Source organism: Sus scrofa, chromosome 11 (genome assembly GCF_054392235.1).
Source record: "Sus scrofa isolate SSC_HxYL_T2T_F1_AM1 chromosome 11, Sscrofa_HxYL_maternal_Yorkshire_Landrace_v2.0, whole genome shotgun sequence".
Classification (NCBI taxonomy): domain Eukaryota; kingdom Metazoa; phylum Chordata; class Mammalia; order Artiodactyla; family Suidae; genus Sus; species Sus scrofa.
Window position 1 is genome coordinate 13,422,383 of NC_139393.1, and position 15,151 is coordinate 13,437,533.

Genomic DNA, 15,151 nt, shown 5'->3' on the forward strand with positions numbered 1-15,151 from the left:
CACTGTGGCGCAGCGTAAACAAATCTTACTAGGAACCATGAGGTTGCAGGTTTGATCCCTGGCCTCGCTCAGTGGGTTGGGGATCCAGCATTGCCGTGAGCCAGGTGTAGGTCACAGACGCAGCTCGGATCCTGCATTGCTGTGGCTGTGGCTTAGGCTGGCAGCAGTAGCTGTGATTGGATCCCTGGCCTGGGGAACCTCCAAATGCTGCGAATGTGGCCCTAAAAAGCAAAAAAAAAAAGATAACTAATCTAAATAAAATTGCTAAAGCAAAAGAAAATCTGACTCTTGTTACAAATACCTTAAAAAAAAATTTTTTTTTGGTCCAAAAGATGTATAAAAAGTTTTACTTTTGGCAGTAAATTCTTCAGAATTATCAAAATGCAGACAGTAGCATTGGTTTATTCCAGCTTTATTTAAAATTTTAATTTCAAATGAAATAATGTGACACTGATACATAAGAACATAATCAAAGACAGCAAATAACCTAATTCACTTTCCTGGTTTGTTCGAGCCTCCAGGCACCAGTCAAATATCGAAGGCGTATAAAAAGTAGGTCCTTGCCCATCTGTAGCCAGCTCCAAAAAGGAACTAATTTAGAACCTGCAATTTAAAAATAAATTTATTTTCAGGAGAAAATATAGCAATTTTTCTCTATTTTAGAAATCAGTCTACATGACCTTTGTGACTTTCTAGTCACCTTAATTTAATTTACATTATTTACATTATATTAGACATTTAATTCCATTAGTACATTTAGAAATGATTATTGGTGACAAATCATGTTTTATACACTGCCTTTCAATCTCAGGCACTACAGAGGATCAGGTAAACCTCAGTACATTATACAAGTATATATTAATAATCTGAGATTAGAAAGCCAGGATAAAACCCCAACTTTTATCCTAATTCTACCAAAGACTCTCCATCAGGTAAAACCATACACCTTAGCCAGGCCATCTTCTTGTCCAGGCCTAGGTGACCACACGAGATTCACCTTCTTGAACATGTTTTAAAAGCTTACAGTCCTACCTCCCCAACAAGAAAACAAAGCCTATATTCTTCGAGTTCCGTGGTGGCCTAGCAGTTAAGGATTAGGCGTTGTCACTGCTGTGGTATGGGTTCAATCCCTGGTCTGGGAACTTCCGTGAGCCACATGCATGGCCAAAAAAAAAAGTTTATCATACTCCTTGATTTTACCACTGGAAATTGTTTTTTATTAAGTCAGGAGTAGAGCATCCCCACCCATTGGTCAGGTAAGGGGTGCTGGGCGGTAAACTGACATGGACCAGACCGCCAGGCAATCACTGACAAGCCAGATTTAAGCCCAAATGCTCTAGCTTCTTTCTCTTTGTCTTCCCCTCACTGCTGTAATGAGGTATAACTCACAAATAAAATGGAGATATATTTAAAGTATACAATGTGATATTCAAATACACTGTGAAATGTGTTAACAATTAAGCAAACACATCCACCTTAATTTTATTTAAATCATGGACAAAAGAATTAAACATCTTCAAAGCCAAAGTGAGATTGGTGGCATCTCTGGAGCGCTGGGACACAGGTTTGATCCCCAGCCTGGCACAGTGGGTTGAATCTGGTGTTGCTACAGCTGCGCAGAGGTCACAGCTGCAGCTAGGATCTGATTGATCCCTGACCTGGGAACTCCATATGCCATGGGGCGGGCAAAAAAGAAAAAAACAAAAAATAAAAATAAAACATCCTGAAGTGAAGTGAAACCTGGAAAGGACCTAAATTGTGAAAATTTCAGATGGCCCTGCTGGGGGGAGGGACTGACTGTGCACGGCTGCTCACTGGGTGCTGGTTAATGAAATGTACTACTTGGCTGTCTGAGAAACACACACGAGCAAATGATATAAAATGAAACACATTCTGACTTTTCCCCATTTGAACTTCCCAGAGTCTACACTGGGTACAGATCAACACAGACACATGGATGGACATGATCATGACGAAGTCTGAGCAGAGCAGTCGTTTTACCCGCTTCCGGTCCTCTGTGGTCTAGGCTGCTACTGTGGAGATGAACCTGCCACAGACGCAAAAGGATTCAGCAAGACTCCAAGAGGGCTGAATTCGTTTTGGATTACAAAGCTTGTTTGACTTCCAGACTGGTTCTTAATCTTCTTCTGTCCCTAAACATCTGAGGTTACTTCCTACAACAGTGACTTTTCAAGAGAAGGCCATGCTTACAAGCCTCCCGTGTGTGGGACACTGTGAATTAATTTAGGATCACTCTAAGGTAAGCAAAGGTGAAAACTAGAATATATTCTAAATTCTACATAGTGAGAACTCTCTCAACTTCTCTGTATAGAAATTATTAAGAATTATAATAGATTTACATTATTATAGATCTAAGAGATCTTTACATTTTTGAAAATAGGTACAGATGCCAGTTAAAAATTGGCTGTGAATGGACTGTGGACATTTGGAGTAAAAATTACTATAATCCCTTATTTAGCTTTGCATAGTGGTTTGTAGGTACTCAATTAAAACTCACTGAGTAATGAAATAATGTAATACTGAAAAAACGGTGTTACAAACAATTACATTTATCTCAAGACCATCCACCTTGCTTCGCGCCTGAAATCACCATGATCTTGTCTATTGGACAAGTTTTATTGAATTTCTACTGAAGACCCTAAGAAGAGCCTGAAAAAATACAGAAGGCAGTAAGGCAGCTGGAGGAGGGTAGAGGGATGAGTGGGAGCCACTCTATGGAACTGCCTCTCTGAGTCCAGACAGCTAAGCAGGCCCTGAGGGGCAGAGGGGGTGACAGCAGAGCCAGCTCATGTTACTGCCTGACGCCTTCCTCCACTTAAGATCAGCTGTAACGTCAACTATAGACTCACCTTCAATTTCGGTCCAGTTGACAGCAATTTCTGCTATTGGAATTTTAAAGAACTGTGCTATGTACAGCAGTTCTACATCAAATGCCCTGAAACAGAAAAAACATTGATACTTATTTTTAAAGAGACAAATAGAGTGTAATTAAACCTCTACCTTGGCATGCCTTAAAGAAGCTTACATGGCAGATAGAAGAGCTTATACTGTAAAAGTGAAGGTCGGAAAAACATAAGGTCAAAGAAAAGCCAAGTAGTTCAGGAGCCTCAAGGCAAATACAGTAATGGAGTGCGCCACTGCATAATATTTGAAGGAGAAATATGGTGTCTAGCACAACTCAGAAACTCCCAAGGGAAAAAAGGGCCTCTTGACCTCCAAGAGAAAATTTAATCCTGGAAATTTTCAAGATTGATGGTTTTCAAATCCCAGGCTTAACGAGCTCAAGATACAGAAGTGATAGCATTTTCACCTGATTCAGAGAAGCTGCTATATCAGAACTCTGAGAAGCACTAGGAGAGAATCTTAATCACTTTAGAGTTGCCTGATTACATTCTTCTACGACTAAAGAATCAAGGTTTATTTTCTAAGTACCGGGTCCTGGCAGCGTGCCCTCCCCTTTCCCTTCCCAGTGCTGTCCCGGACAGTGCAGTGCTGGGAGCTGTTGAACGTGAAAAGTCAGCTTAGGCTGGTCTGAGATGCCTTGAGGGTGTAATACATGCAAAGGAAGGGAGATATGCTGCTTTCCTCAACATTCTCACATTCTCAAATTGTGACTGAGTTTTCCTGGATTTTAAAAAAATTCTCTCAACCAGCTGCTTCCTGAAGTTCAAAGAGAGACACATCACACCTGTGCCACACTTCTTCATACCTTTACCTGTCTCTAAGAGCACTAGAGTCTTTCACTGCTTTCATTCTTGAGACACTAAACCCTTCACTTTCCAGACTGTACAGAACACACTTTAAACTTCCTGGGCTGGCTTTTAAAATATTAGCACAAACAGGAAAATGACTAAAATCCACTTCAATTTGATTTCCCTGGTCCCAGATACTATGAATTTGGGAGTTTTGTTTTCTTAGCTATAATACTACCACCACCCATCATGCAGCTAGTTCAAATCTCAAGTGTATGGATAATTCAATATGAAAACTATTTTTTAAACATGTAATGCCTTTTCTTAACCTAATAAAAAACTTAAGATGATAAAATCATCTACAACAATGTTGTGTTTCTAAAAGGCCTATGTAAAACTTCTATTAAGTAGAATTGTGACCCTCATGAAAGAAAATAACTTGAGTATTAAGCCACCAGGTGCTTAACCCTTAAAATTCTCTCCTTTAACGCAAAAACAAAAAAATTACCTAATGGGCTAGCAAGTTAAGTTCTAATGTTATTTAATAATCTGATCAAGATTATTATTTTTCTAAAGATATTGGTATACAGTTAGTGACTGATCAAAATAAGAATGATGGATGGAAAGGTGTGGGGTAAAAAAAGCACTAACCGAAATTAGTTTCTATTAAAAAAACTGAAAGGGCTATTCTTCTTCTAAACTATTGTTTTTATTATATCGCTCTCCCCTTAAACATTTTAGAAGACAGGCAATGCATATTCAAAAAACCAACACTGCACTTCACATCACCATATCATAAATTAAGAGACCAATCTGCTACCAAAGCAAATATTATACTTAAAATACCAAGTACTTCTGGATGGAACTTATGCTAATAAAAAGAAGCAACGTAAGGGTTCTTTTCCAGCTAAGATGACTTCTTGCGTTTTTGCAAATGTGGGGACGGCAGAGCCACCATGTTTTCTTTTGTCACTCAGTTCCTGATATAGCTGTTAACCTCTTTTGAACAGATGTATTTCTGAAGAACAAAGAGTGCAAGGAGACTAGGTTAAACACTGCAGACACACACACACACGCACACACACACACACACACACACACCCTACTGCCTCCTCCTGAAACCCCACTAAAATGAAAACAATGATGGGATAACCGCACAAGAAGAAAAAGAGGAGGAGATGATGGTAACAAAAAAAAAAAAAAAATCTGCAAGTTGGAGAGTAGCTGGACAAGTGGTAACTAAGGAAAGGAGACGGGCAGAGGGAGAGGCTCAGAGCAGGCGGAGAGGCACCACAGAGCCTCTCAGAGGCTCAGGCATCGGGGTCTCAAGGGATCTCTGTGGGTGGGGGTGCAGGTGGGCTGCAAACCGGAGGACTCACTGGACATCTGTATGAGATTCTCTTTTCTTCCAGCTGGTCCTGTGGATGTTGGCAGCCAGGCTCCTATCTCCTAGGCAGGAGACCGAAGGAACCCACTTCAGTGAAAATGACCAGCCCAAAACATAATGACAGCGGGGAGTTACCATGCAAATCTCAGCCACTCTGACTGACTGGTATCTACCAGTCAATCAAAATTCTCTGACCATGCACACAGCTTCTGATGGGCTTTTGAGGGCCATACTAAAGGGATGGGAGGATAAACTTTAATGATACAACCAAAAATGGAGCAGCGGAAACAATGCCAAGGAAAGAAGAAAATGTCAAAGTCTTAACGGAGACAACAAGAGATACTATAGTCATGAAACAAGAACAGATTCAGGAAAATGAAGACTGGAATATAAGAGCCGTAGAAAACTGAAAATTTTGACAGCAGAGATCAAAATCAAAAGGAGGGTTGAGTGATAAAACAGGAAATCTCAAAAGAAGGAAAATAGGAAAGAGGAGAGAAGATAAAATAATAGGGTCAGTAGGTTCTACATCTGCTACAAATGTAGAGGAGGAAGAGAGATTGTGGAAGAAATTACAGGGCACTTCTCAGACTAAAGGACGTGGATTTCCAGGGTTAGAGGACCTACTGAGTACTCAACAGAATACACGAAAAAGAGCCACACGGAGTCTCTGAATCACGATATTTCAAAACACTCTGGAGAAACAACATGCCGTAGACAAAGAATCAAGATTAGATTATAGACAGAACTGGACTTTTCCACAGAAACACTGAATGCCAAAGACAACAGAGCAACGCTTTCCAAATCCTGAGGAAAAATGATTTTCCACCCATAACTCTTTCTCCTGCTAATGGGGATATGAGTGTGGGCGTAGGATGAAGGCATGTCTCCGCACGCAGGGGCTCACGCTTTCTCTCTCATATTTTTAGGAAATTTAGTAGAGAGTGTGCTCTACTAAGATAGGGGGTAAACTAAGGAAACTTTAGGACAGGAGCCGTGCCACAGGCCAGCAAACGTGACCAAGAAAAGATGGAGCTCAGGCTAATCTGAGCCGTCTGGGAATTTATGCTCCTGTTGGAGAGAACACAGAGAAGCGTCGAGCCCACGGTCAAGTAATACCAGCACAGATCTCCAGAGAGTTATTATCTTTAGGAAAACAAAAAGTACTACGGGAACAGTCGTATAATCCCACTGCATGCTACGGCTTAAATCTGAATTCTCTTTACGCAGCAACACTGAGCTAAGCAAACATTGTTTTAAAGCTGTATTGGGAGCATAAGTGTGGAGGGCTGTACAGGGGTTTGATTTCCTATTTTGGAAAGTAATACCTAAAACTCAAAAACTGAGACACAGCCATGTAGACCCATTATGCTCAATAGGAAAGCAAAGACCACAAACAAACAGCAGAGAGAGGAAAGTGACTATAGTGGAGAAGACGGAGCAGGGGACAGAGGGAGATGGGGCAAAGGATGACTGATGGAATGACTTAAAATTATAAACACGTATAACACGGTATAAACATTTTAAAAAAGTATTCGTTGGAAAAAAATACATTTCAAACAATCAATTTAAAAAATTACTCACCAGTTGGGTCAAATTATACCTTAACATTAAATGGAAAGGATTTGGAGTTCCTGTCGTGGTGCAACAGAAATGAATCTGACTACTAACCGTGAGGCTGTGGGTTCGATCCCTGGCCTCGCTCAGTGGGTTAAGGATCTGGCACTGCCGTGAGCTGTGGTGCAGGCTGACAGCTGTAGCTCTGATTCAACCCCTAGCTTGGGAACCTCCATATGCTGCCTGCGGCCCTAAAAAGCAAAAAAAAAAAAAAAAAAAAAAAAAAAAGGGAAAGGATTAAGGTGAGGTACAGTTTGGAGGATGGAGATTTTATATATATGGAACATTTAGTGTCACCCATATCAAGTAATTCTGAATCAAAGAGATGTCTGTAGTCTTTTCACTTCAGCAATACAGCAGTAGTAGACCTTGAAGTTTTCTAATACCGAGAAACTCTACCTGAATTGGCTTTCTGGAGAGTTATAAGAAAATTTCAATGAATCTTTAGAATAGATCCTCTTACAAAAACTGTCTACGGTGACACGTATGGAGATGAGTAGATGCACAACTGGATTTCTACAATTTATGCTGCATAAGAAAAAACACATCTGCTCCTTAGTCTTTCCTGATGGAAGTGCAGGAACAGAGATGTTTAGGTAAAAACAATGGATGAAACATCACTGTGGTGAGGGATATACTGCTAATCAGGTTGACACATTCGTATTTGGTGCTTCTCCCTTCTGGGCACAAAATAAACATCACTGACTCAAGAGAGATGTGAGAGGCTAAACTCTTAAGCCAGGTCGATGCTACAGCAATCAAACTGCAAACAAACAAAAAGGCATGCACATGAACATAAAGTTTAAAGAAGAATAAAATTAAAACATGTTCTTTAACTTAAAAAACACCATAAAACCTTGATACTGTGCTGGCCAAAACAGCAGCCACTGGCCACACGCAGCTGGTCTGAACTGAGATGTACTGTGCTTTGAAAACAGGACAACAAAAAGAATGTAAAATAGCTTGATATTTTTTCATACTGAGTGCATGCTGAAATGACTATGTTTATATTGTGTTAAATATAGTATTAAAATAAATTTCATCTTTCTTTTTTACTTTTTAATGTGGCTACTAGAAAATTACATATTAATTTGTGTCTCATATGATATTTCCATTGGGCACTGCTGCTTTAAAAGAGCCCTGACAAGGAAGCTTAATAATGTTTTATCAACCCTAATTTTGATTTATCAGTCCTAACTGCAATGTTCTCCATTTTTAAATCCTTCCTTGAAAACTACAGAGAACCTAGTGCTTTGACCCTAGATCTGGATATAACAGCTGACTGAAAAATATCTAATGCAGAAGGAGGGCTTTATTTCTAAAGTGGCTTCTTAAATTAGAATCTCTAATTTTAGAGTCCGTTACCTATCAGCACATTTTATTCTTCAACATAATAGAAACATGTATCTAAATTTGAAAATCAAATATATATTACTTAAAAATTTTTAATGAAAAAGATTTAAAAACATATTTTATGTGTTTAATTCTGAAACTACAGTTTCTTTCAAGTTATCTGGGAAGATTTTATGACATCTATTTCTATGGAGATAATAGACCTTTGCAAACAGATGCATGAAAGTTACAGAAACTGTAAAAATGAACTTCTAATGGAATAACTGTGTAGACTCCCACTATGAACAGAGCTGACAAAGAACCCAGGACTAAGACTAAGTATTATTTCTTTCAACAGTATTCATTGAGTCCTATGACGTGCCAGGCACTCTCTTCGATAGGGGACTATAATAAGCAAAATCAGATGAGATTCTTGCTCTTGCGAAGGTTCGGTTTTACTAGAGAAGAAAGATTACACCCATAGAAGACGACAGATGTGACAGGTGCTAGGTGCAAAGACTCACGGGGCTACCAGAGTGTACAGTCAGAGCATCTGATCTAGCGGAGCGTGAGGGCAGCGGCCACAGGGAAGATCTGGAGGATAAGGAGCCGCTGATGGAGGGGCGGTGGGCGGTGAGGTGGGAAGGACCCTCACATGGAGACTCAGGAGGGCCACACCATACGATCAACACCAGTATGCCCACTGGTGTCCCTCTCAAGGCCCTGGAAAGACACCGAAAGGCGACGGGAGGCAGAAGGGGTGCATTTGATCAATGCACCTCTTATTTTTGAAAAGACCCCTTGGGCTGCAGCATAGGAATGATGTCCTGGACGGTGATGAAGATGAAGAGAAATAACGGGACATAAAAGCTCAAATCAACAGGCCTTGGTGTTGGGCTGGCTTTATGGAGGGGCTGATGGGAAGGCTGGAAGGATGTCAAAGTTCCTGGCTTCTCTGTGACAGTGTTAGCACTAGACAGGCTGAGAGCTGAGGTGTGTCTGGGATGAAGAGAGGCAGAGGGAACAGAGTATTTCAAGAGAGGTCAGAAGTACTGAACTCGGAGTTCCCATCACGGCGCAGCAAAAATGAATCTGACTAGTAACCATGAGGTTGCAGGTTCGATCTCTGGCCTTGCTCAGTGGGTTAAGGATCCAGTGTTGCTGTGAGCTGTGGTGCAGGTCGCAAACGTGGCTCAGATCTGGCGTTGCTGTGGCTGTGGTGTAGGTTGGCAGCTGTAGCTCTGGTTAGACCCCTAGCCTGGGAAGCTCCATATGCTGCATATGCGGCCCTAAAAAAAGGAAAAAAAAAAAAAAAAAAAAAAAAAAAAAAAAAAAAGCGAAAGTACTGAATGCTACTGATGGGTAATCAAGTTGGTACGGGGTGATATTATACAAGAGCACTGGGGTTAATGTAGGCGGGTGACTAGATGTTTAGATGGGAGGGTGGGTGAGGCGTGAATGGGCAGCGAGAAGATGGAGACATTGAGCATAGACCACTCTTCCCAGAAAAGGTTGGCTGTGAAAGGAAACAGGATGAGAGCTGGAGGAGTGCTGGGGGCAGGTGTCAATAGAGACATTTTTTGTTTTCTTGGCAAGAGAAATTTATTTATTTATTTTTGTCTTTTTATCTTTTCAGGGCCACAGCTGCGGCATATGGAGGTTCCCAGGCTACGGGTCTAATCGGAGCTACAGCTGCCAGCCTATAGCACAGCCAGAGCAACTTGGTATCCAAGCCGCGTCTGCGACCTACACCATCACAGCACATGGCAATGCCGGATCCTTAACCCACTGAGTGAGGCCAGGGATCGAACCTGCAACCTCATGGTTCCTAGTCGGATTTGTTTCTGCTGCACCATGACAGGAACTCCGACAAGAGAAATTTAAATTTGTAAAAACTGATGGGAAAGATGTGGTCGAGGGAAAAGGCTGAATACATGAGACAATAAGCAAAGAGGACCAGGTTCTTAGACGGTGGAAGGGGATGCAGAGCGCCCAGGACTGCTCTTAGGCAGGAGAGGGAACTTTCGTAAAAGGAAGGATAGAAGAGGAAATGGGTACCCCCTCTTCTGCTTTTGATAGTTCTGAGCTTTTTCTTTTTTCATCAAAGGATAAAAAAGGAAGCTTAAAGAAACAGGATGTTTCTAGGCCTCTCAATTTTACTTTCTACAATTCAGGTAAGTTTATAACTTTATATCTTATATTTGGTTTCGGATTTTCAAAATAAGAACAAAACCAGTAAAGGTACAGATTAGGTTCACATACGTAAGTGTCAATTTTGTTCAAACCTGGATGTTCATTATGAGAAAACAGGTCTGCTGCCCATTACCTGCTGTATAATAAGATGTACCAGACACATCCCGGTCAGGAACCTACCATCGTTCAACGTGTAGCGATGAGAACGTCCGTGAAGCTGCTTCTCGAGTTAATAATTTGAACCCACACTGTGTGTCCCTGATTCCTTTGACACAAAGGAACCACACGAGAAAGTGGAACCCATACATGAGAAGAGTACGGAAGTAAGAACGCTGAAACAGAGACAAAATATAAGTGACTTTTCCATTTATGTGTAAAGGAGTCACTGAAAACACCTGGCTGCAGACAACTGCAATTCAGTATCTGCTTGACCGGGTCGATCCTACACGTGAGCACCACTGTTCTATCCGCTGCACTGGCCAAGGCTATCCTAGGAACTGGGGGCACGCCTCCTGCCTGCAGCTGGGCAGAGGCACTACAGCAGCAGGCGCTCGCTTCCTGGCGGAAGACAAGAAGAGTCGCGGTGCCTCTAAGAGTCAGAAGCCAACCTCAGCAGCTTGGGGGGTGCTGAGCAAGGAGAACATCTCCTTCGCTGTATATTTTGTGCTTCTGAGTCCCAAATATACTTCAGTTTCAAAAAACGTAGTTACCAGAATATCTTGGAAAAACAAAACACAAGATTTGAACCTGAGGTTCGACACCCAGCTAACGAGAGCACCGACAGAAGAGGGGCAGCTGTGTCACAGAAATCACACCCTAGAAGGGAGTCTGAGACAAAAAGCCGTCTCTCTCATTAAGTATGACAGATACCCGATTCATTACATTTTAAGAATAAAGTTCTTTAATTCTTTAGATATTAAGTTTGAGTTTAATCCTGAGTACTCATTATTGTTATTAGTGATTAATTTTATTAGTAGTAGCAACATGACATATATTTCATTATTCATTAAACATTGCAAACTTTAAAACATAAGAATAACATTAGTTATCACTGCATTCTAGACTTCCATATCGATGATTAAAAAAATATATTCTCTCTTAAATTTTTCTATAATGATGGTGGTAGACTCATGGAATGATCTATTACATATGCACATAAGCAATGCAGTAAGAGTCTATGCAGAATATCTGACACGCTAGTAAATAAAGGTCACTTCCTCCTTTTGGCTTTGTTTTCCATAATTATAGTCTTTAGTGTCATTCTTCATTCACATGGCCTTTTCTATCACTAGGAACAGAACCATGATCAATAGTGATAAGATGACACAGGAGAAAAAGCCACTGAACTGAGCAGACCTGTATTTAAAAAAAAAAACCCTGGCTCCATTAAAAATTAGTAGGTTGGCCTTGAGCAAGTTACTGCCACTCTCTAAACCCCACTTTCCTCATCTAGAATGAAAATACCTGCCTCACAAAGTTACTGTAAGGATTAACTGAAATAATATCAAAGGGCTTTAGTCAAGTATTTGGTACAAGAAGTAAAAGAAACTCAATAAATGCTTTTAATAAAGGAAGAGGGCTGGAAAGGTCACTTTAACCTTTTGACCACAATTTCACTTGCGTATTACACAGGGCAAGAAGGGAAGAAAGAATAAAATGCTTACCTATAGGGTATGTAAACAAACTCTTTGAAAAGCTCTAGCACTTCTCATTTATCATCTAGAATCATCAGTTATGTTTTGATGTAAATATGTCTTACCTCTCTAAGCAGATAGGGCAGAAACCTCATCTTAAAATACTTTGGGAATCTCACAACAGCTTGCTCAGTGCCTTCCATTTAAAATATTCCAGTAAATACTAGTTGACTGATTAAACCTCCAAAAGAGCATTTATGCTTAGGAAAGGAACAAACAAATCAAAAGATAGAAAAAAAATGAAAATTAAAAGGTAGAAAAATAATACCTATAAACTATTCTCCTTGAATGATTTTTAATGTGATTTAGATGAGCTTACTAGTTAACAAATAAAAATATTCATGACTGCTTTTGCTTGGATGTTAATAGAAGATTTTTGTTTTACGATAACAGCTACTTTTTAAAAAACAAAAGTAAGTTAAGTGGAGTTCACATGAAGACTTTAACTTACTTGATGTCTAACATATTTAAAAGCATAACAATATAACCTACAAACAAGAGGATCTTTCCTTAATTTTTAAAACTTGGGAAAATATCTTAAAATTTAGAAGACATCTAAAAACATACAGGATAGACTTATTTAGTTACATGAAGCTAATAACTTCATCGAAAACACTATACGAACTTCTGAAATAGATACACAAAGACTCTTAAAATCTAAAGACATCAAAGAGTAATGGATTCTATTTTTAATCTTTGAGAAATGATAAATTTGAGAATACCCAGACAATGTGAACAGTCCTGTTATAACTGTTACACAGAACACACAAGCAGATGAACGTGTTTAAGGATGCTTAAAAGACTCGTCGCTGCTGTGTCGTGCATGTCTGGCTTCCAAGAGAGCAACAGAACAGACAGTAGGATAAACAGAGAACATGGGTAAAGGTATCCAGGAAAGATACGTCTGCAAATAAAAAGTAAATGGTGAAGCTACTGAAGCTGCTGTTTACTACCTTGATTAATTAATACTTTTATACCTTTTTCACCATCCACAGACTGACCACATGCAGGGTTTCTGTTACCAAAACACATCAAGAGAAAACCCAAGTGGCTGAGAAATGGAAGGCCCTGCCGCAGCTTCCCGGACACTTGGCAGCTGGATGTGCTGTCCCTGGGCGAGGACCTTCTATAAGTCAGGTTTGGTACTGTGAGAATCCCCTGGACCTGGACTCCAAGTCTACTCAGCCGGGGTTATATAAAGTGTCTGCAATGGACAGCTGCTGAACTCTAGTCAGTGGAGTAGTTTACCCTTTCTTTCTACTGAGCAGTGGCCAATTCTGTAGGGTCTAAAAGCACCAAATCAATCATTAAGTTTTAGAGAAGGAGGAATGGGTGGATGGATGACAAGATTAATTATAAACACAGAGATCCTGGGATAGATCCCTTGACAACTGGCTAAAAGCAGTGCTGGGTAAAAGGAGATTCAAATCATAGCACAGCCTCATGCAAATACTATTCTGGAAAAAATTCAGAGTTTTCAGCTAATGGAAGTTCTAAGTGTCAAGAATCTACACCCTTCCAAACAAAACCTAAAACCACAGTTCCTTTCTATTGCCACCAACAATACAGGTCCCAACTATTTCTTGCCTAGATGACCTCAATTGCTGCTTGCTATTTCTCCAACATTTTTTCCCCTTCCAAGTAGATTATTCTTTTTCTTCTCCATTCACAAATATATTTTTAAAAAGGAAACCATTTAGTCACAAAATCCTAATTAATAATAGTCTATTTTCATTAAATGTTTTTGTTTGAATAGACCTTTTCACACTATTATACTGGATTTACAATAGCATACTTTGTCTTTTCCATACAACCTAGTATTTTTGGTATTTCCCATATTTTGGTATTTCCCATATTATTACATTTTTATTGCTGTATGGCATTTCATCTAGGGGAAATATGTATACTTTCTAGCACTGGGATTTAGGATTTCATAGTTTTAGTATTTTACAATTGTAAGTAATGCACTGATCATCGTGGGTATCACTCGCTTTATCTCCTGGGTATCACTAAAGCGATGAAGCTGGACTAGTAAATCTCTAAACTCTTTCAATTTTAAATTTCCAGGAGTTTGTATTCTCTGTGGTTAACACAGTAAGCTTTTCCAAATAGCAGTGAGAGCCCATAGGGTTGCAGAGTTACATTTGGACTAGATGCTGAAGATATTAAAACAATTTATTTCTTAAAAAAGGAGAGTTCAGGTTTCCACATTTGAGCAAAATCCTTAAGGAGTTTTATGACTCTGCCATGTATTTCTTGGGGGAAAAAAATGAGAATTTTTTCATGTCTTTTTTTCAAAATCATTGAGGGAAAGGTTCCCATTGGTTCTCAAACTCTGGTATGCAAAGAGTGACCTGGGAAACTATTACAAATGCAGACTCCTGGCCCCATGGCTAGAGTCCGATTTAATGTGTATGGGGTTGGCCTAAGAATATACATTAAAAAAAAAAGCCCCAGATAATTCTGACCTTGCATGAAAAATATATCTTTATTCTTGCTCTACTTGACCATTCTAAATGTACCATTAAGAATATAATGGACAATTACTGAGCTTGGTACACCTGATCTACATTTTTAAGTGAAAAATGATTTTAAAACATTGCATGGAATAATTTCTTATTATATTTTTCTTCCAAATTCCAGCTTCTTAGCTTAATCAATAAATTACAACCTGAAGAAGTTAATGTCTTCAGTATTTTAAAATATATATATACTGAAAAGGTCAGTAAAACTTCACAAATTTGAAGGTATAATGCTTTTCTAAGAAGAATAGCTTAAAAATTTTTTAATTTTAATAAAACTTAACATATAATACTTGAGTGTGCCAAGTATTTCATGCCAATGTGTATGTAAAAAAGGAAAAACCTGCTGATCCATGGTTGATGAAAGCCTTACCTGAGCAATTGATTCTTTTTCCAAATGAGCTCGAGATCCACATGCAATAGCCATTTGATCCTAAGGGAAAAAAGCAATGAAATAATTTTTCCATATTTAAGTATCATTACTAAAAATATTTCTTTTCCTTTTTTTCAGGGTTGCACCTGCGGCATATGGAGGTTCCCAGGCTAGGGGTCTAATTGGAGCTTCAGCTGCTGGCCTACACCACAGTCACAGATACACCAGATCTGAGCCACGTCTGCGATCTATATTGTAGCTCATGATCTACACCGAAGCTCACAGCAATGCTGGGATCCCTAACCCACTGAGCACAGAAA

General features: G+C 39.6%; 1 protein-coding gene across 5 annotated transcripts in view; it reads right to left on the minus strand.

Annotated features, from left to right (window-relative positions):
- Positions 1-396: 396 nt before the first annotated feature.
- ALG5 (ALG5 dolichyl-phosphate beta-glucosyltransferase) overlaps positions 397-15,151 on the minus strand; it is a 39,292-nt gene continuing 24,537 nt past the window's right edge. For 3 of the 5 annotated variants that reach the window (XM_084981037.1, XM_084981040.1, NM_001244320.2), the window contains exons 7-10: positions 14,832-14,891; positions 10,423-10,574; positions 2,871-2,956; positions 397-603 (exon numbers count right to left, since the gene is read on the minus strand). In XM_084981037.1, coding sequence (XP_084837163.1) covers positions 488-603; positions 2,871-2,956; positions 10,423-10,574; positions 14,832-14,891 — 414 coding nt within the window. In that variant the 3' untranslated portion in view covers positions 397-487. Of the gene's footprint in view, positions 604-2,870; positions 2,957-10,422; positions 10,575-12,002; positions 12,137-14,831; positions 14,892-15,151 lie in introns of those variants that run through there. The other 2 variants (XR_014818791.1, XM_084981038.1) reach the window with 2 other exon arrangements.